Consider the following 26228-nt stretch of genomic DNA (forward strand, 5'->3'; position numbering starts at 1 on the left):
TCAAATCAATTCATTTATATGATTTCGACAAAAAAATAATATTATTTCCTTTCATTTTCTTTAGCTACTTTCAAAAAGGAAAAAAAACTAGAGTGAAAACGTGTTAGAAGATAGATAATGGGACCAGCAGGACAGTCCGCTAACCTTTCACACGGAATTCACTTAACAAATACTACTTAAGAAACTCTTTCTTCTTATATATATATAAATGGGAAGTGATGCAGAAATATGTGATAATTAATCATCATGCCTTTTTCTTGCACTTGCTAAAAAGCAGCTGCATCTCCTTCCCATCATACTTGTTTGACTGTAGATCCACTTTTCAATTTTTTCAATCAACTTTTTATCTGCTTAAAAACCTTCAGTAAGTGAAGCGATGGAGCAAGAGATGGCGGAGTATCTTCCTATAGATCGAGGATCTAAAATGGAGGATTCAGAGAAGCAAACTTCTTCACATTCTTCTCCGATTCCAATTAAAAGTAGAAAAAAGGGTGGATTTATTACCATGCCTTTTATCATAGGTACTGAACTCGTTCAAATATTTTGGGGATTTCTTTTATTTTGTTTTGTAATTAAGTTAAGTTTATTTTTGAATTGTTACAGCAAATGAGGCACTGGAGAGTGTGGCGAGCTATGGGCTTTTACCAAATATGACAAATTATCTGATGAGAGAATACAGGATGGGGTTTACTACTACTCAAAATCTTGTGTTTTTCTGGTCAGCTACTACCAATTTTTTGCCTATTGTTGGAGCTGTTGTTGCTGATTCATATTTAGGTCGATTCCTTACTATTGGCCTTGGTTCCATCTTCAGTTTCCTGGTAATTAGCTTAAACATTAAGCTTATCTTTTGTTAATTAATGTTTTAGAGTTCTCGATTTCATCTTCATCTTACTGTTTGGGTCCACGGACTGCTTGATCTGATAGCGATCCGGAGTCAAAGCTAGAATTTTAAAGTACAGACTTCAAGTATTAATAATAATTGAATTCTGAATTTACTAAATATTTCAGTTTTATGAGTTAGTGAATCTTTACTACTATAAATATTAATAATAATTGAGTTTTGAATTTGCTATAGTTACATACTTTCGCCGATCCACAAAAATAAATTTATGACACATTTTTTTGTGTTCAAAATGAATAAAAGCTCAAATATGCGTTGACTGTTTTTTCCCCAAAATATCTTTACGAGTTTTGCAATTATCTAGTTTTAAAAAGAATTTTTTTACTTTAATTAATGTAGTCAATTAGCTTTTTAAAGGCATCACATCTGAAAAGTTTAAATTTATTTTAGACTGAAAGGAGTACTTAATGTAAATTTTTGAACATAAATATACTTTTTAAGTAAAAGCTACTTGCGCAAACCAAACCCATTATTGAGTTTCTGCCTCGGTCCCTATGGCGATCCACTATTTCTTTACTTTAATTAATTTTGCGTTTAGTTTAAAATTTATTGTAATTTTTACGATTAAATCTTAAGTTTAACTTTTATGTTGGCCTAATAATTAATGGGTTTAACGTACTTTTTTGTTTGGATTCACTTTAACCTCAAGGGTCGTTAGGTTAGGAACAAGTTAATTCGAGATAAATTATTTCAGTATGTACATGAGTTAGATTATCAATCACTAAGATTTAAATACTGGGATAAATAATCCTAGGATTACTTAATACCTTCCAACCAAACCTATGGTGAAATAATCCTCCATTTTATCTTGAGATTTTTATACCTTATACTTCACTCCAAATGACTTCTAATATTATGGAACCGCCGCTTGTCTATATATATATATATATATATATATATATATAAAAGATGTGTAAGTTTTGTCCGTTGCACTCTCAAATTTTTTATTTTCCTTTTCCAGTTTTGTGAATTGAATTTAATATTTTTTGAACAAAGTGCTAATCCTTACTACTACTTTAGAACTTCCTAATCCTGACAAATATTATAATTTTCAGCTTCGGTTATTACAGTCGGAGGATCCAATGCAGTATAAAGTTTTGAAAATTACTGTCCTTAGTATCATATTTGCTGCTTCAAATATTTAATTTTAAGATAACAATGAATTTAACCACCAATTTTTTAATTAGTTAAGGTAAACTTGGGCCAACGGTAAAGTTGTCTCAGGCTCGTAGGCCACGGTAGAATCAACCACTGATGCTTGGATGATGGTAGATTGCTTACATTTGCACTACTTTGGATATTGGGGATGCACTAGACTTTTTTTGTAGTGAAATTCTATTGCTGTGAATGCCAGTTTACCTATGCTATTCGTGCGTCAGTTTTGTAGTTAACTTACCCTTACTTTTAACACTTGAATGCCCTCTTGTTGCAGGGATCAGCAGTGTTGTGGTCAACAGCAATGATTCCGAAAGCCAGACCTCCGGCTTGCAATCAAATAGGGCAGGCTTGTAAATCTACAACGGGACCACAATACATGCTCTTGGTTTTCTCGTTTCTGCTCTTGTCAATTGGTGCTGGAGGTATAAGACCATGTTCTTTAGCCTTTGGTGCTAACCAGTTTGACAAGGGAGGTAGCGATCCCAACAAACAGACAGTGTTGGAGAGCTTCTTTGCCTGGTATTATACTTCATCCATAGTCTCTGTTCTGATTGCCCTAACTGGTATCGTTTACCTTCAAGACAGACTGGGGTGGAAAATAGGTTTTGGAGTTCCTGCAATCCTCATGTTCTTATCCGCGTTGTTTTTCTTCCTTGCTTCTCCATTTTATATCAAGCCAAAGGTTCGCTCAAACGTGTTTGCCAGCTTTATACGAGTAATTGTGGTTGCCTTCAAGAATAGGAAACTACATTACCCCAATCAGAACTCTGATTATCATCATAAGAATGGTTCAGGACCTCAAGTGCCAACGGATAAATTGAGATTCTTAAACAAAGCTTGCATCATTAAAAACCCTGAAGATGTTAAGCCAAACGGAGTTGCAGCCAATCCATGGAACCTTTGCACAGTGGAGCAAGTTGAGGAGCTAAAAGCCCTCATTAGAGTCATGCCATTGTGGTCAACGGGGATCATGATATCAATAAACTTAAGCCAAAGTTCATTCCCACTACTACAAGCTCAATCCATGAATAGACATCTAACTAAAGGATTCCAAATACCAGCAGGGTCATTCGGGATGTTTTTGATGATTGCATTAACAATATGGGTATTACTGTATGACCGCGTGATGCTTCCATTGGCATCAAAGATCAAAGGAAGACCAGTTCGTCTAAAACCTATAGTCAGAATGGGACTTGGTATATTCGTGTCTTGCATGTCGATGGTAGTCTCTGGTATTATCGAAAATATTCGACGAAGAAGAGCAATCAGTGAAGGGCTGTTGAACAACTCGCAGGGGTTGGTGGAGATGTCAGCAATGTGGCTCATTATACCAAACAGTTTAAACGGTATAGCAGAGGCATTGAATGCGATTGGCGCCACAGAGTTCTATTATTCAGAGCTCCCAAAGAGTATGTCAAGTATTGCATCAGCTCTTTTAGGACTGGGAATGGCAGTTGCAAATCTTTTAGCAAGTGTGGTTTTGAGTGCTGTGGATAAGTACACCAAAGGAGAAGGGAAAGAAAGTTGGATTTCAAGCAATATCAACAAGGGACACTATGAGTATTACTACTGGCTTCTTGCTCTAATGACAGGTTTTAATCTGCTTTATTTTCTGATTTGTTGCTGGCAATATGGACCTTCTGTTGATGCTGACATCACTATGAGAATGATGGAACCTGACGACGACGACGATGACAATGAAATTGATTTGCCTCAGAAGAATAAATCTACAGCTGACTCGAATTCCTGCTAGGCTACTCTCTTATTACTTTGTTGATACATAGTACTAGTATTTATACAGAATTGCTATTACATTTTTAGCTACTACTAGTATAGTATATCATATTGTCCACTTTCCCTAATTCGTTGTTTTTCAGCCCTCAAAATATTCAGCATGATTTGAGCAGTATGCTTATTTAATTTATTTAATTAAAGAATCAAAATATAAAAAGACTAATTCAAACTGATTATGATCAAATAATTGATAAATTGCGTATCTATAAATTAAATAATAAAGAGAAAAATATTTAAAATATGTTGTCATTTTATAATTAAAATAAGGTTAAAAAAAGAAAGAATAACTAAATAAATTTATAAAGAGTAGAAATTAGAAGGGTGAGTTATGAATAATTACTTGGCATGTGATGAGTCTTTGTTGTAAATTGTCACGACCCAAAAATGGACGTGATGACACTCATCTTAACCCACCAAGACAAGCCAGCCTAAAACTCAACTATTACAATAAAATGCTGAACTTTTTATAATAAACTCAAAAATACCACCAAAATCTGGTTGTCACGTGTACACACCTCTAAAATATTACAATTGAATCAAAAGAACAATACAAGTCTTATATGACATTGTTTCTAGAGTAGAACAAGATCATAAACCGTAGTAAGAAAGTCTGCTGAGTTGACAAACAACTTCCTCACAAATCTCAAAGAAGCCTCGTAAAAGAAGAGAATATATCACAAAGGTTCGGGCTAGTAACCTATAAAAAAATGTAGTAGCAAGGGGTGAGTACCAAATCACACGGTACTTAGCAAGTAAACCTCTAAACACAAGCTAAGGGGATAGAATACGGGTACTCCTTACACCCCAACCGAACCTCCACAACTACAACTTGTATAAAATCAACCCTACCTAACAATTCACAATTCACATATCACTCAATAACAACATTCTAACAATCACATATTCTCAACAACAAGCTCAATATTCATCACTTACAATCTCCACGACTACCACATGCTTAAAACCAGCCCAACCTAACAGTTCATAATTTACATAGCAGACAACTCAACAACAACACTCTAAGCTCAATATTTCACCTATCAAAGTTCCATAGAAAGGCACTCACAAGATCAGCAAAACACAATATCAAGTTCACTAATGATAAATATGTGCAATGCAATGGAATGGAATGCCAATTATAGTGATGAATGTTTGACCTAGTGATACACACCCGCTGTCTCTCAGTCCGGGACCCATGGGGGACATATCTGTCCATGCATCCATTGTGGCACACGATACGTCCTTCGATATATAGTATACATCACGGTGCGCGATACGTCCCTCGAAATATAGTATCCATCGCGGCACGCGATACGTCTGTCGAAATGGTACATCCTCTTATCACATAACACTTATTACAACCATGTCTCAGAACCAATACAAATGACATGTTCACACAAATAATGAAGAGAAGACCATTTTCATAACCATACAAAATTCACAACAATAAAATCGTGATACAACATCAACAATGATTCAACAAGCCTTTCAACCCAATCTCAAACATCACACATCAACAATTAAACACACTGCCTTTTATTACCCCTTTTTCATCATTAGAAAATAATCAATATGTACAATCAACCCATCACCAAGTCTTACTACCCACACATATCACAAGGAAATACGCGAATTCCATACACTTAAACAAGGGTTTAGAAATTCACTTGCCTCAATCAATCAAGAATTCATTCCGGAACTTGAGCCTTCCCCTTTCGTTGAACTTCCAACTCAAAACAATCTATTCAAATAAATAACCACAATAAGTTCCAAAACTGACAACACTCATATTACTATGCATTTAGCTTTGACCCAAAAATTCACCCAAGTTTATAATCAAGTTCTTAAGCTCGATGTCAATTAACAGGTCAACTCTCATATTTCTCAAATTCAAGCCTAGGGTTATGTCATGATTTCTCCAAACACTACAATCCTAATAGCTTTCATATAATATAATACACCCGATATTTAATTATATATCTCAATATATCAAACTTGAGTCTTAATATGATAACCTCAAAAATAATTCTTAAACCGAAATTTATTATATAACCAGTCCCCTTTAACAACGAACCAGTACTATTCAAGTCTACCAAGAAATGTGCAGCCATTAACTAACTTCGTAAAAAAATACCCTTTTCCAATTGATCTCTGGACATGCGAGTTGCAAAGAAGCGCAACAAACATTGTTGAACATTACAGTTACACCAACTCAATTTATGTGTATTAGTGTGCATAGTTAATTATATGATCCTTATTTAGGAATATATGTGTATATACACATAAAACAATTAAAGTTAAAAAGTGCACGTGCATTCACTACCTTAAAAGTGGGTCCGCCTTTGAATTGGTATATTTTTGTTGTAATTTAAGCGATTTTTTGCAAGGGCACATGCAAAATATAGGTTCAGTTGGACCTGTTAATCAAACAGTATATCTGGCTATGCTCACAAGAGAGTTTTGGGCCAAAAACATCTTTCAATTATACCCAACTCTTAAGCTATATCCTTTCCCTATCATAATAAACATAAAACATCTTAAACTATCCAAAATATTGCAAGTTACGTCCCTCTGTTAGTTTTATGTTAAGAAATAACGGCTTCAACCAAAAGCGCATGATTATTCCACACCAAACGACTGCCATTTGGACTCTAACGCTAAAAAGGTTCAGCAAATCTTAATATCAAATCAATCCATTGTTGTTCAGTTGTAGAAATAAAAAATTAATACAATAATATTCTTACCAAAAATTGATAAGGATATCTATATGTTTGTTATTTTCAACATGTAATCAATTGATTTATTAATAAACTTTTAAATTGTTTTATGAATTCAAAATGAGTAACTATTAATTATATATAAAAAGTCTTTGAGTTATAAAGGTAAAAGATGAACTATGTATCTCATTTATACACGATATTAACTATTAATTATAAAAATCTTCTCAATATAAGAGTAAGATTATGTACACATCACCCTTCTCATACCCACTTATAGAATTACACTGAATATATTGTTATTGTTATTAAAAAAAACAAATTATGCATCTCATTTACATACAATATTATATTTCCTTTACTTTATCTAAACATTAAAATTGGGATAACATAGATGAGAAAATCTATATAATAATCTTTCTATTTTAAAGAGAAGAAATTATTTTTCACATTTCTTAAATTAATCTCACCAAATATCTATTCGTTATAGCTATATTAGGGCTATTGGAAAGCAAGGTATGGGTGGAGTATTTATCTTCCACTTTTTCCTGTCTATATTTTTCCAAATGATAAAAATGAAAGAAACATAAGCTTATGTTTTCGCTTTTAATTTGCTGAAGAAGCTAGGGAGAGGGGACAATAATAATGGTAGATTTGTAGGTATAAGTCACGTGCATGGCATATTTTCTGTTTGAAGCTGCTAGTTTTTGATAGAAAACTAAGAGAGATATATAGTTCAACGATGTTATTTATTTATTATTATAATATGAGGATGTAGTTTTAAGTTTGGATTATAATTAAGTAATGTTTTTGGCCATTTACTCCCCATAAGACAAGAGGATTGTAGTTAAGTTACCTAGTTTTAACACTTGAATGCCCATAAGGCGGGTATTATATATACTTCATCCCCAACAAGGACTCCATTTCTGTTTTTCTTTTCTCAAAACAGGTAAGTGTAATTTTCATGGTGACTCTACTTGCAATTACTTATTGAACTGAAATTCACCAAAGAGGAAAATCAAAACAAAATGAAAGTAGTGTTTCAGCCATGCATATTTTTCTATATAAGTATTCCTAGAAAAATAACAATCTTTCTTAGTATGTTTCATTTATTTTAGTTTAATCAAACACCTATTTCAACAATATATGAAACACTTGAAATCAATTCATTTTTATAATTTCGACAAAAAAATAATAATTTTTCCTTATATTTTCTTTAGCAAAAAAAAACTAAAGTGAAAGCGTGTTAGAAGATGGATACGGGAGCAGCAGGTCCACTAACATTTCACTCGGAATTCATTTAACAAATAAGAAACTCTTTCTTATATATAAATGAGAAGTGATGCAGAAATATGTGGTAATTAATGATCATGCCTTTTTCTTGCACTTGCTAAAAAGTCCTTCCCATCATTCAGACTTATTTGACTGTAGATCCACTTTTCAATTTTTTCACCTTCAGTAAGTGAAGCGATGGAGCAAGTCCTTTAGATCGAGGATTTAAAATGGAGGATTCAGAGAAGCAAACTTCTTCACGTTCTTCTCCGATTCCAATTAAAAGTAGAAAAAAGGGTGGATTAATTACCATGCCTTTTATCATAGGTTCAAATATTTTGGGGATTTCTTTTGTTTTGTAATTATGTTAAGTTTATTTTTGAATTGTTACAGCAAATGAGGCACTGGAGAATGTGGCGAGCTATGGAGTTTTACCAAATATGACAAATTATCTGATGAGAGAATACAGGATGGGGTTTACTACTACTCAAAATCTTCTGTTTTTCTGGTCAGCTGCTACTAATTTTTTGCCTATTGTTGGAGCTGTTGTTGCTGATTCATATTTAGGTCGATTCCCACTATTGGCCTTGGTTCCATCTTCAGTTTCCTGGTATATAATTAAAGCTTTTAACTTATCTTTTAAGTTTAAGAGTTCTCCATTTTATCTTCATCTTATTGTTTGGGTCCACCGACAGCTTGATCTGATAGTGATCCGGAGTTAAAAGCTAGAATTTTAATTTTACAATTGGAATCTAAAAAGTACGTACGAACTTCATGTATTCATAACTAGTAAAATTATGGAATTTTATGTCATAAAATTTATAAAATAATACTTAAAACCTGTCAGACATTAAAATTAAAATACTATATTATCTTACATACAAGATTACGTAGTAACAAACATTAATAATGTAAAGGAAAATTAAAATTATTAATCTTATCATTTATCCTTAATAACATAAGCATAAATTAATAATTATAAAAATACATACCAGGATCTGTAACATAATCAATAGTGTCAGTGAGCCACTTAACAGGAACAAAATACACAAATATTTAATTGAGAAGAAGAAGAAGAGGAGGTTCAGAATTTTTGTTATTTTAAAATGAGAGAAAATTACTCTATTTATAGATAACAAAGGGTACTGTTAATACATGTTTATTGTACCTTATCTGAAAGGTTACAACTATTTGGAAAAGTTGTAACCTTTCGGAAAGGTCACTACCTTTCATAAAAGTCACAACTTCTCATAAAAGTCGCAACTCTTTATTAAAGTAGCAACTTTAATTTTCATTAAAGTCACAACTTTTCATGAAGGGAAATACTAATTTTGAAAATAAATAAATTAACAGGGAATTCTGGTTTGTGATGGCGCCACATAAGCGAGTCTTAGGTTCTCTTTTATATATATATGACAATTGAATTCTGAATTTACTATATGTTTCAGTTTTATGAGTTAGTGAATCTTTACTACTATAAATATTAATAATAATTGAGTTTTAAATTTGCTATAGTTAAATACTTTCGCCGATCCACAAAAATAAATTTATGACACATTCTTTTAGTGTTCAAAATGAATAAAAGCTCAAATATGTGTTGACTATTTTTTCCCCAAAATATCTTTACGAGTTTTTCAATTATCTAGTTTTAAGAAGAATTTGAGAAGAATTTTTTTTACTTTAATTAATGTAGTCAATTAGCTTTTTAATGGCGTCACATCTGAAAAGTTTAAATTTATTTTAGACTGAAAGGAGTATTTAATGTAAATTTTTGAACATAAATATACTTAGGCATGTTTGACCATGCGATATGGAATCATGATATGGTATCATGAGATGAAATTGAAATTTTGTTTGGACATGCGATATGAAATTTTTGTGTTGTATATTTTCTCATAAACATAAAAATCACATAAGTTGTAAAACTATTAAAATAGCTCTAATTATTTATTCAATCTTATCAAATAAACAAAAATTTATAAAATCACATAATAAATTATTACAAAGCTATTTGTTCTCCACTTAAGTAATTGTTTCATCTAACTTTAATTTAATAAAAAAATTGAACATAAATTATAGTGTACTAGTCTTTAATATAATCCTCCCACATAGTACGGACAATTTCCTTACGTTGAACTTGTATTTCTCGATCATGTGACCGAGAAGACGAACCAACATTGTTACTTTGAGTCATTTGTTGGTCAATATCATCCGCAACTATATTGTCATGCTCATAGACCATAAATATTTCATCACTTTTGTAACACCCCGACTTTTCAAAACGTCTAAATTAACTCGTATATTCGTGGAAAGACAAGGAGAGTGAGTAATAAATTAAGAATGATGTGGTATGTCCTATTTTAAGTGTTCAGGTGTTGCATCTCAAGTTAGGTAAGTGGCAAAATAAAAGTTGGCGGAAGTTATCGTAATTTCCTTCTTAAAGATTTCTCTAAAATTTGGGTCAAATGTCTTGGAGGTTTTCTCCCAATCTATAAAGAGTTATGGGGCCCACAAACTATTGAATCGAAGGTCTACGAGTCTAGTTTCCAACGCATCAAACCGTTCATTCATACGACTTCAGAATAGAGAGATATTCGCATTTTCGTGGGACTGCGCAAGCAGGCGCGCGAGGTGGGGCCCTAGGTCGGTGGAAAGTGTATATATCTTCTTCTTCGCGTTTTTTCTTCATTTTTAAGCTAATTATACAGAGAAAACATAGAAACCCATTTTTAGGATCAAGTAAAATATCGATTTTCTCGACGTAAGTTCTTGACGAAAGTTGTTCTACGCGTTGGGCTCATCATCGTGGTATAATTTGTTTTATCGATTGCGTAGCATATCACATTTTAATGTTGGGAAAGCAGGGGTTTGAATATATTTAAAGGTTTTGAGGTGAATTACGAAGCTAAGATCGAGGTAAGACCCTTCTTTCATCGACTCTAGCTTTTATAAGCACCAAATAGCAATTTGCGACGGAAACACATATCTTTTATTGTATTGTCATGGTATCTTTTATTTTATGTGTTGATTACGGTCCTACCTTGTTGTAGTATCGAGGGAGTTACGAGTTAAAGTCTTTAGGCGACGTGAATTTAGCGAAAAAGGTATGTTAAGGCTATTCTCTTCCTATGGCATGTTCCTCAAAGCTTAGGAGCAATGTAATTGAAATGTTATCGTTGTATACTTGTAGCCATCATTGTTGATTGTTGGTTGCTCTAGTGCGTATAATCCTCTCTTATCGGGATTCTTATTCAGTAGTAACATTCGTATGTTGGACATGACTTAGAGGCTAATTGTATAAGTTGCCTATAACTAAATTGCTCACTTTTAGCTGTTGGATTGTTATTGTTGCCTTTGGGCTATTGTTGTTAACTGCAGGAATGTGATCTATGCCTAGCAGGGTTATGAGTTGCCTACAGGGATATATATTGAAGCCTAAGAAGGTTATGTACTCCCTACATGGCCATGATATTGCCTAAGAGGGCTATGAGATGTCTATAAGCTATGTTGATGCCTAAGAGGGCTATGTGACTGCCTGCGGGGCTAGGAGACTACCGATAGGGGTATACAGGCTGATTGGCACCTTCCGGGCTTATGGGGGCCTGAGTAGGTGGTCTTGTGTGCTGTTTGTACCTACCGAGCTTATGGGGGCTTGGTTAGGTTGTTGTTTTATTATTTTTGATAAATTTAGATTTAGAAGCAGGTCAGTATAATTATCTTATCCTTAATTTATTTATCAGATTATTCCAGTATATCAGAATACCTCATCATAGTCTATTGCCTTTCATACTCTGTACATTATTTTGTACTGACGCCCCATTGCCTTGGGGCGCTGCATTCATGCATGCAGGTCCTGACAGACGACCGAGTAGACCTCCTTATCAGCAGGATTGACTTTTATCCGGTTGGTCAGCCCCTTTCCTCCGGAGCTGCCAGAGTTGGGAGGTTTGTTAACTTTTGTTGTATATATTCTCATGGGTAGGCTGGGGCCCTGTCCCACCAATCTTTACTACTCTTAGAGGCTTGCAGACTAGTGTGTGGGGTTTATAGCTACGTTATGGCCATGCTGGCCTATGTTGTTGGTTTGCTGAAGCTTGTGAGTTGTTTGATGTATTGTACTGATATTTACCTATTTTTAGTTTTGGTATAGATATCATGGTGGCCTCGACGGCCCAATCAGGACTTCTGTGCTAGTTGGATATTTCTTTATATAAACTCTTGGGAGTAGCTGGTTCTTTTGTAGATCTGTTGACAGGGGCCTTGCCGACCGAGGGCTTAGTTTTAAGCCGAGATATACTTGTTTGTTTTCTTAATTGCATGTGACTGCCATGCGCTAATAGCAAATGGTTCAGCAGGGTCGGCTCGGGCCTGAGTTTTGGCTTTAGGAGTCAGTTGCGCCCTTTGAGTTTGGGGCGTGACAACTTTAACAATTGGTTGATGTGAGTTAAAGTGACTATATGTTGGTGAGAATAATAAATTTTATGTCGGTGAAAATAATAAATTTTAAAAAGTAATGATGTGATTATAAATTTTATTTGCATATGAAATAAATGGTTAGTAGATATAAATGTGAGGTTGTTTTAACAAAATATAAACTTGTGGATCAATTTTTGTATTAAAATAACTCAAATCATGATATGAAATTACCATATAATTTCATATCATGGTTTTTGGAGAATATGTAATCACATCTCATGATATGCAATTACCATATAATTCCATATCATGGTTTTTGGAGAATATGTAATCATATGTCATGATATGGAATCATTAGATGAAATCAGCATAAAATCGTATGTCCAAACGCTGATTCCATCTCACGATACCATATCGTGATATGATATCGCATGGCCAAACACCTACATACTTAATTAATTTTGCATTTAGTTTGAAATTTATTGTAATTTTTACGATTAAATCTTAAGTTTAACTTTTATGTTGGCCTAATAATTAATGGGTTTAACGTACTTTCTTGTTTGGGTTCAACACTTTAACCTTAATGGTCATTTGGTTAGGAACAAGTTAATTCGAGATAAATTATTTTACCATGTATATCATGAGATAATTTATCCATCACTATGATTTAAATACTGAGATAAATAATCCAAGGATTACTTAATACCTTCCAACCAAACCTATGGTGAAACTAATCCTCCATTTTATCTTGAGATTTTTATAACTTATACTTCACTCCGAACGACTTCTAATATTATAGAATCTCCGCTTCACTCCAAACGACTTCTAATATTATGGAATCTCCGCTTGTCTATTTTAATTGAATTTAATATTTTTCCGAAGAAAGTGCTAATCCTTACTACTTTAGAACTTCCTAATCCTGACAAATATTATAAGTTTCAGCTTCTGTTATTACAGTCGGAGGATCCAATGCAGTATAAAGTTTTGAAAATTACTGTCCTTAGTATCATATTTGCTGCTTCAAATATTAATTTTAAGATAACAATGAATTTAACCACCAATTTTTTAATTAGTTAAGGTAATCTTGGGTCAACGGTAAAGTTGTCTCAGACTTGTAGGCCACGGTAGAATCAACCATAATGCTTGGACGAGGGTAGATTGCTTAGATTTACACTACTTTGGAAAATGGGGATGCACTAGACTTTCTTTGTAGTGAAATTCAATTGCTGTAAATGCCAGTTTACCTATGCTATTCATGCATCAGTTTTGTAGTGAACTTACCCACTTTTAACTCTGAATGCCCTCTTGTTGCAGGGATCAGCAGTGTTGTGGTTAACAGCAATGATTCCGAAAGTAAGGCCTCCGCCTTGCAATCAAACAGGACAGGCTTGTAAATCTACAACGGGACCACAGTACATGCTTTTGGTTTTCTCGTTTCTGCTCTTGTCAATTGGTACTGGAGGTATAAGCCCATGTTCTTTAGCCTTTGGTGCTAACCAGTTTGACAAGGGAGATAATAATAATCCCAACAAGCAGACAGTTTTGGAGAGCTTCTTTTCCTGGTATTATACTTCATCTGTAGTCTCTGTTCTGATTGCCCTAACGGGTATCGTTTACCTTCAAGACAGACTCGGGTGGAAAATAGGTTTTGGAGCTTTATACGAGTAATTGTGGTTGCCTTCAAGAATAGGAGACTACATTACCCCAATCAGAACTCTGATTATCATCACAAGAATGGTTCAGGACCTCAAGTGCCAACGGATAAATTGAGATTCTTAAACAAAGCTTGCATCATTAAAAGCCCTGAAGATGTTAAGCCAAATGGAGTTGCAGCCAATCCATGGAACCTTTGCACAGTGGAGCAAGTTGAGGAGCTAAAAGCCCTCATTAGAGTCGTGCCATTGTGGTCAACGGGGATCATGATATCAATAAACTTAAGCCAAAGTTCATTCCCACTACTACAAGCTCAATCCATGAATAGACATCTAACTAAAGGATTCCAAATACCAGCAGGGTCATTCGGGATGTTTTTGATGATTGCATTAACAATTTGGGTATTACTGTATGACCGCGTGATGCTTCCATTGGCATCAAAGATCAAAGGAAGACCAGTTCGTCTAAAACCTATAGTCAGAATGGGACTTGGTATATTCGTGTCTTGCATGTCGATGGTAGTCTCTGGTATTATCGAACATATTCGACGAAAAAGAGCAATCAGTGAAGGGCTGTTGAACAACTCGCAGGGGTTGGTGGAGATGTCAGCAATTTGGCTCATAAATTAATCAGACTCTTTTTTCAAAATCATTTTTTAAGTCAACTGTTTAGACAACTATTTATTGTATTTTTTTTTTCTTTTTATTAATGGCCACGCGGGGTTGAGAAAAGGTCCTAAATAGTTTGCTTTCAATTATAATAAATACTCTACTACTCTACTGAAAATTATAGAGTAATAATTATAGGAAAAATTGTTAACGAGTTATTGCTTTAGCGGTTTTGATACTAAACTTAATTTTTTTAATATCAGGTTATCCGTTTTTGACAAGCCAATCAATAACTCGATAGTAAATTGATAAATTATATTTATATAATTTGCGTAAATAAAGTCAGGATTTAGTTTCATACTTTTATTTATGACTGTCTCATATTTGTTTGTTTTGAATGAGATGTAATTTGTAACCTCATGTTCATGATTTATTTGGTTTGTTACTTGTTTCTATGTGTTTTACCATAATTAAAAAAATTATAATATTTTAATGGTTAAATCAATAATCAAATTGATTATGATCAAATAATTGATATCTTAATAATTCAATTACAATGGAACCGAAATAAGTCACCTAATATAACGTAAAGGTCTTAAAGAGGATTTATTCTTTCTAGATTAAATATTACTTTTCTGTCCACTTTTTATTATCATGTTATGTTTTTCGAAAATTAATTTGACTAATTTTAAAAATCAAATTTGATTACATTAATTCGATATTTTAAACATACAATTTAGATAATCAAAAACTACAATATATCACATTAGGGTTGCGTATCGGTTGGTTCGGTTCGGTTTTGAAGTTTATCGGTTTGACTTATTGGTTATTGATTTGTAGAGATACTAAACCGTTATCGAACCATTAAGATATTGGTTTATCCGTTTTTTTATCATTATCGATTTAACCGTTAAAATTTGACACAAAAAAAACCCATTGAAAATCACTTAGAAACAAGGTGACAAACCAAATGAACCATGCACATGAGTTCAAAAGTTACATCTTGCTAAAAAACAAACATTTTCACATTGTAGAATAACCAAGTGTTTGAGATAACAAAAAATAAAAGTAGGAAATGACCCTCTAAGTCAAGGACTTTATATACAAAATAGTATATATATAATTATTTAATTTACTATTGGATTATCGGTTAACCCGTTAAGAAAAAACCTCAAACCGTTAAGAATTGATAACCCGATAAGAAAAAAAATCAAAACCGTTATCAAAACCGCTAAACCAATAACCCAATATGATAAACCAATAACTTTTTTTTGGTTCAAATTATCGATTTTGAACAGCCCTATATCACATCATATATAAATGGTCTGTTCTCTTTATTTATCCACTTTCATCTTGACCCTTGGTCTTCATCCATTTATTGTTACAGTATTATATAGGGAAATATTTATTTGTAATTATAAAAATGACTTTTTGGGTCATTACATAAATGTTCATTAATTAGGAGTAATGAAATATTTATTTGTAATAAATTAAGTAATTTACTTTTACAATAAAATAATAAATTTAAATAAGAAAAAAAGTAAAAAAGGAGAAAAAAGATAAATGTAAATGGAGGTCATAGAGAGGTGTCACATCACCTAGTCTGTGTTTCTTCTATATATTATAATATATATATATATATTTTAAGTTGAGAACGTGTGGGAGGGTAGATGGTGGGGACCAGCCAGGAAAAGAAAAGCAACTTTTAATACCGAATAAGGTTTTTTTTTTTTTAATTAAACGTTTACCTAACATAAATTTAAATTAATCAAGCTTTTTTATATGAATAAATGAGTACAAATTAGAAAAAAAAGGAAAAAGCCTTTCAAACTGAATCATAAACTAATCCTCTTTCCTCAGCCTGTTTATTTTGGTCAATGTGACAAATTAGAATAATTTTACTTTCTTATTTCTTATATATTATTGCTTTGCTTGCTTCTATATTATATTTATTATATATAAGAAGAAATTATATTTTCTTTTCTTGTATGTATACAGTATATACCTTAAAGATGAAATGAGAGAAGCTCCATATTATTTTGGGAATTTATTAAATTTGTGGGCCAATAGAAGTTTTCGTGATGTCTAAATTGTAGATCCATATTATTTTTCTTTTCATTAATGGCCACGTGGGGTTGAGAAAAAGTCCTAACTAATTAAATTTCAATTACACTTGGGCGTGTTTGGATTGATTTTTGACTTATGACTTATCAGTCAAAAGCTATAAGCTTATGACTTTTGACTTATTTTTGTTATTTTAGTTTTAACTTTACCCAAACATTTCAAAACTGCTTAAAAATTATTTTGGCTTAAAAATACCTAAAATAAGTCAATCCAAACGGACACTAAATAAGTACAATACATTATTAATAACTTTAAATATTGATTGAAAATTTAGTTAACTTTAGAATTATTACCTATGTCATTTAAATAAGGAAACATGGATAACATTAATTATTTGAAATTACGTAAAATGCATTATAATAATTAATAATTTAAAATATTTTTAAAAATATATTAAAACCACTTTTAAATTTTCATGTGTTACATAAATTGAAACAATAACATACGTTATTTAAAAATACTATAAATTACAATACTTAACCACTTAAAATATTTCAAAATCATGCCAATATATCTAATCTAATATAATAACTTATCCCGATACTAATTATTAATTTCGAAATAACTTATCCTAGATTTACCAACCAAACAATAAATTAAGTGACATTATTATTTAAACTTTTACGGCAAACGATCCCTAATAAGAGTAATATATATTGACACGTGCCTTTTTTTTGCATTTGATAAAAGGGCAAATTACAGAAATCACATACTTTTAAGGCAAAATTACAATCTATCCCTTAAAAGTTTATAATTACAGAAATCTCTCAAACGGATACAATAATATAAACGCTGATATATCAATCTGATGCGCGAGATACATTAATCGTTAAGTAAGATACATTACATTTTATACATGATACACTAATCTGATGCGCGAGATACAATAACATAAACATTGATATATTAATCTGATGCTTTTATATGAATAAATGAGTACAAATTAGAAAAAAAAGGAAAAAGCCTTTCAAACTGAATCATAAACTAATCCTCTTTCCTCAGCCTGTTTATTTTGGTCAATGGCACAAATTAGAATAATTTTACTTTCTTATTTCTTATATATTATTGCTTTGCTTGCTTCTATATTATATTTATTATATATAAGAAGAAATTATATTTTCTTATTTCTTATATGTATACTGTATATACCTTAAAGAGGAAATGAGAGAAGCTCCATATTATTTTGGGAATTTATTAAAGGAAAAACTATAGAATATAGCAAACATTAATATATATTTAAGATGAATAGCTATAGTTTACTTTTTTTGTGTCATATGGATACACTTTAATATTAAATAGCAAAGTTAATTAATTATACATGAATTATCATTTTTTTTCAATTTTATATGTATATTAAGAAATATTAAATAGCAAAGTAATTAGTACAGGCCTAATCAATTATGCTAGGCATATTTTAGGTGCTTGTTCCCTATGTTTACCATCTTCAATGTTTTCTCTTTCAATATTTCTATAACACTAATTTGTTTTATTATTATTATTTTTTAAATCCTTCTGATTCACGATCCTTTTGCATAATTGCAGGAGTGATTTTTGTGATTCATCTTCATTAGGTTTCTTGTTTTTATGAAGATAATATTTGTATAGATCTATATGTTTCATCTATTTTCATAGGATTTTGATTGGAGATTTTTTTCATTATAATGGCAAAAATCAATACTCCGATATACATTTATTTGATGAATTGTTGGATGAACTTCCTTCGTTGATTTCGATAGCAGTGAAAATAAGTAGTACAACAAGAACAGGAGGAAAAAGAGATTGAGGTTTAGTTGTACAACAAAAACAGGAGGAAAAATTAACAAGTTGTATTCATATGTATATAGTTGTAAAAAAAAAAAAGTAATACAATGTGAATTGTGGGATTTTCAATTTTTTATAGAGTGAAATAATTTTACATCTGAATACTTGTATTTTATTGCATTCCATTGTCTTTTTTCTTTTTTTTTAATTGCCCAATTGTATTGAAATATCATCACAAGTTGAAAGGTTGATTAGGGTATATAAGTATATTTGAATACACTTGGATACTCACATTGTGTTATGTTCTGCTTTTCTTATTTTTGGATTGTCCAATGTATCTATTTTTTGTTTAACAACAAGGGTATTCATATGTATATTATATAGATGTATTCATAAGGTAAATGTATTTAAATTGTTGTGCTCGTATGCTAAACTGATATACTTTACCAAGTTTGATATATTAATACATTAAGTTCTAAGATAATACTTGTATTGTATTGCATTCCATTGTCTTTTTTCTTTTCTTTTTTTTTGAATTGCCCAATTGTATTGAAATATCATCACAAGTTGAAAGGTTGATTAGGGTATATAAGTATATTTGAATACACTTGGATACTCACATTGTGTTATGTTCTATTTTTCTTATTTTTGGATTGTCCAATGTATCTAATTTTTGTTTAACAACAAGGGTATTCATATGTATATTATATAGATGTATTCATAAGGTAAATGTATTTAAATTGTTGTGCTCGTATGCTAAATTGATATACTTTACCAAGTTTGATATATTAATACATTAAGTTCTATGATGGTTTGTATCCTAGATATATTAATACATTAAGTTATATAAATCATTGCATCCATTTGAAATCAAAGTATTCATATGCTAATTGTATAAATAATACATTTTTCTTAGTAGGAAATCATATTTTATGTCGTGAATCGTTCGTTTGAAGTGCCGCATATGTAGATTTATAGAAATCAAAATTACTGTACAAGTTATGCTTGTCATGGAGTTCACCTATTTAAAATCGAAAGAAATAAGATTTATTCACAAATACAATCAATTCATCAAATATAATAGATAAATTTAACTAAACAAAATTTTATGAATACCTTTATGACGCCTGAATAAGAACAATGAAGTGAGAACAATGGAGTAAAATGTATCCCAATATTTTTGTTTATTTAATTGGAATCTGAGTGAATATGTTTTCAATAGGTAAATATTAGTTGGTAATTAAATAAGGACAAATTACTTAAATACACAACATTACTTTACCTATTCTCAATATTTCCCTACTCTTTTACTAAAATACAAAAATCCCTTATTTTCCCCCAATTCAACTTAACCGGATACTTTATTAGTTTAAGTATCCGCCCGTTATTAATTAAAGTATCTGCGCTACTATATTATGCATTCGCCGGTTAATTAAAGTATCCGTGCCAACAACTTAATAATTTAAGTATCCGCCCTTTATTAATTAAAGTATCCGCGCTGCTATATTATGTATCCGAAAGACACTAAAAAAGAGATTTTTGGTAATTAATAAAAGAGGAGGGATAGGAAGTAATTTCTTTCTTCTACTATGTGATTTGCCTAATTTTTACATTAAATAATGGAAAGTTGAGAGTCTTAGGGAAGTAATTAAAGGGTTGTCTGTCATAGTAACATAAATTACCTTATTTAGTGAATTATAATTGTAATTGTATTGCTGTATAAATAATAATAATAAAAGTTATACAAAAGTACAGCTAGATATAGATATAACTGTAGTCATTTTTGGTAAATATCATACTTATAGCTATTAAAATTCAATAACCCTATAACTATAGTCATTTTTGTAAGTTGCTCTTTATTAAATTTGTGGGCCAATAGAAGTTTTCGTGATGTCTAAATTGTATATCCATATTGTTTTTCTTTTCATTAATGGCCACGTGGGGTTGAGAAAAAGTCCTAACTAATTAAATTTCAATTACACTTGGGCTTGTTTGGATTGACTTTTCACTTATGACTTATAAGCCAAAAGCTATAAGCTTATGACTTTTGGCTTATTTTTGTTATTTTAGCTTTAACTTTACCCAAACACTTCAAAACTGCTTAAAAACTATTTTGGCTTAAAAACACCTAAAATAAGTCAATCCAAACGGACACTAAATAAGTACAATACATTATTAATAACTTTAAATATTGATTGAAAATTTAGTTAACTTTAGAATTATTACCTATGTCATTTAAATAAGGAAACATGGATAACATTAATTATTTGAAATTACGTAAAATTCATTATAATAATTAATAATTTAAAATATTTTTAAAAATATATTAAAACCACTTTTAAATTTTCATGTGTTACATAAACTGAAACAATAACATACGTAATTTAAAAATACTATAAATTACAATACTTAACCACTTAAAATATTTCAAAATCATGCCAATATATCTAATCTAATATAATAACTTATCCCGATACTAGTTATTAATCTCGAAATAACTTATCCTAGATTTACCAACCAAACAATAAATTAAGTGACATTATTATTTAAACTTTTACGGCAAACGATCCCTAATAAGAGTAATATATATTGACACGTGCCTTTTTTTTGCATTTGATAAAAGGGCAAATTACAGAAATCACATACTTTTAAGGCAAAATTACAATATATCCCTTAAAAGTTTATAATTACAGAAATCTCTCAAACGGATACAATAATATAAACACTGATATATTAATCTGATGCGCGAGATACATTAATCGTTAAGTAAGATACATTACATTTTATACATGATACACTAATCTGATGTACATTTTATACATGATACATTAATCTGATGCGTGAGATATAATAATATAAGCATTGATATATTAATCTGATGCGCGAGATAGAATAATATAAGCGCTGATACGTTAATGTGATGCGCGAGATACACTAATCTGATGCGCGAAAATGAGAAATTTTGGAGATTTGTAAAACTTATAGAGAATAATGATAATAAGTAAATTCAAATGTGGGATTTTTGTAATTTTTCCTTAAAAAGCAGGTGCATCCACTTCCCCATCATATTTTTTTCCATTTTATTTCTCCTTTGACCTCAATTCCTCTGATTACTAATCTCCAGTAAGTGAGAAGATGAAGGAAGAGATGGCAGAGTATCTTCCATTATCCCAAACAGAAGATTCAGAGAAGCAAACTTGTTCAAATTCTTCTCCGATTCTAATTAAAAGTAGAAAAAAGGGTGGATTGATTACCATGCCTTTTATCATAGGTACTGAACTAGTTCAAATATTTTGGGGATTTGTTTTGTAATTATGTTAAGTTTATTTTTGAATTGTTACAGCAAATGAGGCACTGGAGAGTGTGGCGAGCTATGGGCTTTTACCAAATATGACATTTTATTTGATGAGAGATTACAGGATGGACGTTACTACAACTCAAAATCTTCTGTTTTTCTGGTCAGCTGCTACTAATTTTTTGCCTATTGTTGGAGCTGTTGTTGCTGATTCATATTTAGGTCGATTCCTTACTATTGGCCTTGGTTCCATCTTCAGTTTCCTGGTATATAACTAAAACTTATACATTCCCATTTCATCTTCTTCTTCTTCTTCGTTTGGGTCAATGGTAAGCTTTCCCCTAACGGTGATTAAAAGATGCGGAGCTAGAATTTCAAGTTAATGACTTACTGAAGAGATAAAGATCAAAAACATATTTAAACTATCTTATTTTTTTTGAGTTTCATACATAAACTATTGAGTGTGTGAGTTTTATATTTAAACCATTGAAAGTGTGAGTTTCATACATAAACTATTGAGAGTGTGACTTTAATATCTTCTTCTTCTTCTTCGTTTGGGTCAATGGCAGGGGCGGCTCAAACCCATTGGTGGCCTAAGGCCAAAATCAAACTAGAGGCCTTAAAAAAAAATTATAAATGTTTTTATTTTAAATCTATTTTTCTAGCTTTTTGAGATACAAAGTTGTTAATAATTTTTGTGTAGTCAATCTCTTATAATAATTCCTTTTCAATTGATAATATAGCCAAATCACTTAATCTTTCTTGAGACATTGTCGATCTTAAATAAGATTTTATTATTTTTAATTTTGAAAAACTTCTTTCCGCTGAGGCGACTGTTACGGGAATTGTTAACATTATTCTATAAGCAATGTAAGCATTTGGAAAAGAATCAAGTCCTTTTATTTGATTGAGTATCTCAATTAGAGTATTGTCTTCTACTTTTATGATTTTTCTTAACACTTTTAATTCAGAAAATAAGTCTAAACCGTCAATATCGGAGTGAGTATTATGTTTTAAGGAACATTCAAGATTAAGACAATATTTTTTTAAATTCTCATCATCTAATGATCTCAATTTTTTCCCACTAAATAGAAAACCAAAAATATTTTCATATACTTCAAATTGTTCAAATCTATTTTGAAGTGAAAAGATGACTTGGTCTACTATGTATAAGAAGTAATCAACTCTAAATGATTCTTCAAGAGATCTTGTGATTTCATTATCAACATTCTCATCAAATTGTTTTTTTCTATAAATTACACGTTTCTTACGAAATACAGGTTCAATATTCATCTCTAATGCAATTTCCTTAGCCGAAATCATAGCACTTGTAAATCCTTCTTCTCTATATGTTTTAAAAAAAGAAACAAAACCTCTTAATTGATCTATAGCGACATCAATATGCATATCTTTTGATTGTAAACTTTTGCTAATTGAATTTACAGCAAATAGTACATCATACCAAATAGTCATACCCAATAAAAATTCAAAATTTTCAAGCTCAAAAATTGCTAAACAATTAGCTTCACTTTTAATTTTTGGATCATCACTAACTTCTTCTAATTTAAATAAAGCATCTCTTATTTGTGGAGTTTGAAATCTTATTGCTTTAACACTTTCAATACGACTTTCCCACTGTGTTTGTGACAATGATTTAAGAGTTAAACTAGGTACACTATCTTTTAAAATTTTCCACCGCTTAGTAGACGAAGAAAATAGTGAATATATACGTTGTACCACTCCAAAGAATGATATAGCTTTCGTACAAGAATTAACCATATCACAAAGTACCAAATTTAGATTATGACAACCACATGGTGTAAAAAATGATCTAGGATATATATCAAGAAGTCTTTTTTTCACTGCTTGGTGTTTTCCCTTCATATTAGACCCATTATCATATACTTGTCCTCTTAAATTATCAATATCAAGTCCAATACATTTTATTTCATCTAAAATAACTTCAAAAAGACCTTTTCCACTTGTATCATCCACTTTTAAGAATTCTAAGAAATATTCGGTTACATTTATTGGAGTTTTCGAAATATCTACACTCCGTATTATAAAAGACATTTGGTCTTGATGACTTGTATCTGGTGTGCAATCAAGTATGATAGAGAAATACTTTGTTTTTATAACTTTTTCAATAATCTTGTTCTTAATTTCACTTGCCAATAAATTTATTAATTCATTTTGTATATTATGTCCAAGATAATGATTATGAATTTCATCATGTTTGATTCGTCGAATATGTTCTTGCATAATTGGATCAAATTCTGCAATCATTTCAATAAGACTCAAGAAATTTCCGTTATTTTCTTGATAGATTTTTTCATTTTCCCCCCTAAATGCCAAATTATTTCTTCCAAAAGTTTTTATGACGGAAATAATTCTTGACAATACATTTTTCCAATGTTCTCTATCTCTATTAATTTGGTCTTGAATGTTTTTATCGATTGTTTTATTATTACGCAATCTAAATTCTAAATCAATCCATGAACTCATATTAATAATATGTGGCTAGTTGTTCCATGGGTTCTAAGCTTAGTAGTAAGATTTTTCCTATCTCTACTACCTTCATTAGCTAACTTATTATTCTTTGCATTAAAGGTCGTATTAAATAACTTACAACAAAAACAAAATACCTTATTCAAATCTTTGGCATAAACTAACCATCTTCTTTCATGTCTTTCTCCATTTGCCAACTTTTGAAAATAATATGTAGTAGAAAAGTGCCTTAAAAATTTATCCTTTGAAAAACATGTGTCGGTAATTCTAATTGGTCCCTTTTCTACTAAAAAATCTCTTAACTTTGTATCAACAATATTCCTTTGACTAGGGTCATAAATATTTTTAGGAGTATGATTATTTAATTCATTTATAAGTTCTTGATTTTCTTGGGAATCTACATCCGACTTTTCACTAATTTCCTCTCCTTCTTCTTCTTTTTGGTTTATATCATTATCTAACTCAACTTCAACTAAGTTTGTAACTTGTTCTTCTAAAGAGCATTCCCCTACCTTTTTTGATTTAATTTTATCATTGTTTCCCAAAAATTTATCAAGAGCACCTTTTTGAGATTTTATCAAGTTATCGACTTTTCTTTTTCTTTTAAGTTTTGAATGACCGGATTCATATTTTCTAGTTGACATATTAAAATCTAACAAATATTTTAAACACTATTTACAATATCAAATAAAAAATATAATAAACATAAGACACAAAACAAAAATAATATTAGAAATTAGAATGATATTACCAAAATCAAAAGCTATGAAGACTTGATTTCCGAAAATGAATCGAGCTGCTGCAGTATAATTTTCTCCAAATTTAAAATATAAATTATCAATAGAACAAGTAAATTTTTTTTTAGCTTTGAATAAGAGAAAGATGTAAGATTAGAAAAGAGAAAGTGAGAAGAAATAGAAGGGAGGAGGATAAAATATATAAAAATAAAATTAGAAAAAAAAAAAGATAAAAAAAAAAAGATAACTTGTAAGTTAAAAAAAAAGTACACAACTTTTCAACTTTTTATGGGAAAGTTAAAAAGTCATAGTCATATCTATGACTATCACTTCATTTAGCCGTTTAGACTTATTGACTTAGCTCTAACAATTTTATTTTTTTAAAAATTTAATCTTTCCTAATTAACTAAAAAATGGGGCCTTTGAATTTATTGTCTTAGTTCTAATATTATTTTTTTAATTTAATCTTACCTAATTAACTAAAAAATGAGGCCCCCAATTTAGCCAAGGACTTTTTTACAAGCCTTGCCAGCCGCCCCTGGTCAATGGTAAGCTTTCCCTTAACGGTGATTAAAAGATGCGGAGCTAGAATTTCAAGTTAATGACTTACTAAGAGATAAAGACCAAAAACATGTTTAAACTATCTTATTTTTTTGAGTTTCATACATAAACTATTGAGAGTGTGAGTTTCATATTTAAACCATTGAAAATGTGAGTTTTATACATAAACTATTGAGAGTGTGACTTTAATATCTAAACTATTATTTATTAGTTTGAGAAACACACTTCTCTATTTTATTACACTCCTATCATGATGAAGTAATACACTCTCTCGTTTATTTAAAAAAATTATCACATCACACTCCACATGGACAGAATATTCTACCTTGACAAAACTTAGTAAATTATTAGTATTAATTAAAGTTAAAAATATAACTATTACAATTTCTTAAAAAAATTATAAAATAAAATGTAAAATATTTTTCTTTCCCATTCCATCCCTTCCTCTCACTGTACTCCCTCATTCCAAATTTTTAGGTTTTTTTTTTCTAAATAAAATCTTTTATGAAAGTTTTTATAAAAATTCTTACTTCATCTCCTCCCCTCCCTTCAAATAACAATTTAGATATTATTTTAATTTTGTTTTAAAAAAAAATCTACTCCACCCCACATAATCGTCTGATTTCAATTTTCTCTCTTGTTTTGTGTTAAATATATACATATTTTAAAAAAAGTGTTTTGTTACTTGCCGCAAGACTTTTTTTAAAATAAAATTTTTAT

At 30.7% G+C, this 26228-nt stretch overlaps 1 protein-coding gene and 1 pseudogene across 2 annotated transcripts in view; both read left to right on the top strand.

Annotated features, from left to right (window-relative positions):
- The first annotated feature begins 244 nt into the window (after positions 1-244).
- LOC125820553 (protein NRT1/ PTR FAMILY 1.2-like) overlaps positions 245-26228 on the top strand; it is a 29888-nt gene continuing 3904 nt past the window's right edge. Inside the window, exons 1-3 of one of the 2 annotated variants that reach the window (XM_049499953.1) lie at positions 245-521; positions 604-821; positions 2337-3925. In XM_049499953.1, coding sequence (XP_049355910.1) covers positions 377-521; positions 604-821; positions 2337-3815 — 1842 coding nt within the window. In that variant the 5' untranslated portion in view covers positions 245-376 and the 3' untranslated portion in view covers positions 3816-3925. Of the gene's footprint in view, positions 522-603; positions 822-2336; positions 3926-26228 lie in introns of those variants that run through there. The other variant, XM_049499954.1, reaches the window with a different exon arrangement.
- Positions 8060-14543, top strand: LOC125820726 (protein NRT1/ PTR FAMILY 1.2-like; annotated as a pseudogene).

Source organism: Solanum verrucosum, unplaced genomic scaffold (assembly GCF_900185275.1).
Source record: "Solanum verrucosum unplaced genomic scaffold, falcon-dt-bn FXZP01000117.1, whole genome shotgun sequence".
Classification (NCBI taxonomy): Eukaryota; Viridiplantae; Streptophyta; class Magnoliopsida; order Solanales; family Solanaceae; genus Solanum; species Solanum verrucosum.